At 54.6% G+C, this 2,542-nt stretch overlaps 1 protein-coding gene across 1 annotated transcript in view; it reads right to left on the bottom strand.

The window, feature by feature from the left end:
* Nucleotides 1-880, bottom strand: part of LDLRAP1 (low density lipoprotein receptor adaptor protein 1) — a 15,603-nt gene extending 14,723 nt beyond the window's left edge. The window contains exon 1 of the mRNA XM_017736098.1: nt 814-880. Within this exon, the coding sequence (XP_017591587.1) occupies nt 814-880 (67 nt within the window). The remainder of the gene's footprint in view (nt 1-813) is intronic.
* Nucleotides 881-2,542: the final 1,662 nt, after the last annotated feature.

Here is a 2,542-nt window from a genome sequence, read left to right on the forward strand (position 1 = left end):
ATACGGATCCCCCCTTTCCCAAGGGGGTCGCCACATTCCCCACTCAAATTCAGGGCAAGGGCTCCCCCTCCCCCCACTCGCCCCATGCTCAGGTGACCCCCAAAAAAGTTGTGTTTGCCCCATGAGGGGTTTGGTGCCCCCCAGCCTGGAAGGGGAAAACGCGGTGGGATGTTTGGATACCCTGTTTGATGAAGTTTAGCCTGAGCACGTCACCCCTGCGTGTCACCAACCGCTCCGAGCTCGGCCTGGACGTGATTGAATGGAAGATTAAGGCCCTCCCAGGCTTTCCGAAATTAAAGGGATAATAATGAGGAGGTTAAACCCCGTATTTGGGATTTGGAGAGTAATGCCTCCCAAAGCCTATTATTCACAGAAACATTTGTGTAATTGAAAATCCCCCTTTTAGTTCGATTTTGCCATTCTCCTCTCAGTTTGTAGCTGGGAGCTGAGTGAGGGACGGGAGTCACACCTAGTTCCTCTCCCTGGGAGAATCCAGAAATCCCAGTCTAAACTGGGATGGAGCTGCTGGTCTGTCCCCATTTAGTGCCTGGTTTGAATATGAGCAGGTGAGGGTGAGCTGGGGACAGTGACCAACACTGGAAAGGAGAAACTTCCCGGAGCTCAGAGCATGCAAACACCAAAAATCCCAAAAAATCGCTGTGTCGGGAACACATTTCAGCACTTCCACAGATCCTGCTCCATCTCTGCTGACGGGAAGCTCCCTCTCAGACCTGGAAGCTGCAGGGGTTTAAGCCGAGCTCAAATGTTTGAGTAAATCCTGAATGAGCTCAGCTTCCCCCCAGCAGCCCTCACTGCACCGGGGGTTCCACTTCCAGTACCTGGGAAGTTCAGGCCCACGGCAATTCCACCGGGCCACCATCCCAAAGGGCACAGAGCCTCACAATCCCTGCTGCCACCATCCTCTGGCTGACCTCTGCAGCTCCTTTTGGGGTGTCCCCCTGTTCCCCTGGCGTTTTATTACAGAGCCTGAGAGCGCCGGGGCACTGCTGCCTCATCCAGCGGAGTTTTCCCACTGAATCCATCCAAGGTCTCGGATGTGGCCCCTTGGAAGTCACCATCGGAGTGTAAAATATCCCTGCTGAGGGAAAAAACTGCAATTGCCGCCTCCCCCAGGAAGGCAGCTCAGCTCGAAACTGCTGCTCCACGCCCATTTCCCTGGGTGGGGATTCCAGGCTTTCCTCCGGGAGGAGAAATCCCGGGACAGGCGGGTCCTGAGGACCAGGGAAGAAGAAGCAAATTTATTTATTTATTTTTATTTCATGGGCGCTGAGCCTGCAGAGCAGCGATTTTTGGGGGAAAGCTCCTCGCTCTCTCTCCCTGGGTGAGCAGCACGGGGCTGACCCTCCTGCCACCCATCCGTGTCCCCTTTATTGTCCCCTCTCCGCATGGGCTCTCCTCCCAAGGTTATTTCCAGCTCTGGCAGCCTCACCAAAACGCAGGAGTTTGCGGCTCCAGTTGTGCAGCAGCTCCTCACCTCCAGCATCCCCTCTTCTATCCAGGAAACACCAAGAAATCCCGGCCAGTTCCTCCCCACGGCGGCGCTTGCAATGAAATAAATGCAGCTTTTCAGGGAAACTTCTGCTTTTCAGGGAAACTTCTGCAATGTTTCGAACTGCTGATGTGTTTTCCCAGCCCGTGGGGGCTGTCCCTGATTTTTTTTTCGAGCGATCTTTAAAACGAACGTGCAGCCCTGGCTCCAGGTCCCGCGGCAGGAGGGTGGGTGCTCGTTTGCTCCCCACTTTAATTAATGAAGTCAGCAAAGCCAGGCTGCCCCAGCCGGGGACATCCCCCCCTCCCCAGGCTTTGCTCTCTCCTCGTGTTCTCAGCCGAGTGCAGTTGTGGCAAATCACCATCTCTGGGGGTGCTTAAAAGGGGATCCCTGATGGGAATCCGAGCTCCTTCCACGGCCAAACCCAGCCACAGTTCCCTCCTCAAAAATCGGCTGAGAGGGCCCCGTCTAATTCCTGGGTGATAAAAAGACCAATTGCTGACATTTTCCACTGTTTTCCCTTCCTCTGATATTTCATTAAGGAGAAAATAACGGCAGCAGCTCCAAACGTGCTCTCAGTGACATTTGCTGGCCCTGATGAAGCGAGAGCTTGGCGAGGGGGACATCCCTGTCCCCAGGATCCCCAAATTCCCCCGGCTCCTCCCAGGGCCCTGCAGCATCCCAGGAGAGGCTGAGCTGCTCCCCCAGCTCAGGAATCACCTCAGCTCACCCCACCGAGCCTCAACGAAACCACCCCAGCCCCTCACTGTCAGTAAATCTAATTTATAGGAGTGCTTAGGACTCCAATTACCACAGTCATTAACAATTTGTTAATGAGTCAATTAACATGCTTCGGGATCTATGGAGAAAGGGCATTACAAATATGATGGCATCGAGTACTGCACAAATAAGGATCTGAGTGTGCCAGGGGCTGCAGTGTCACACCCCAGGCTGCAGGTGGGACCAGCTCCAGCATCACCGGGGTCCTTCCCTGCCAGGATGCCCAGGAATGCTGCTGGGATGCCCAGGAAT

Source organism: Corvus brachyrhynchos, unplaced genomic scaffold (assembly GCF_000691975.1).
Source record: "Corvus brachyrhynchos isolate BGI_N302 unplaced genomic scaffold, ASM69197v1 scaffold65, whole genome shotgun sequence".
NCBI classification, from domain to species: Eukaryota; Metazoa; Chordata; class Aves; order Passeriformes; family Corvidae; genus Corvus; species Corvus brachyrhynchos.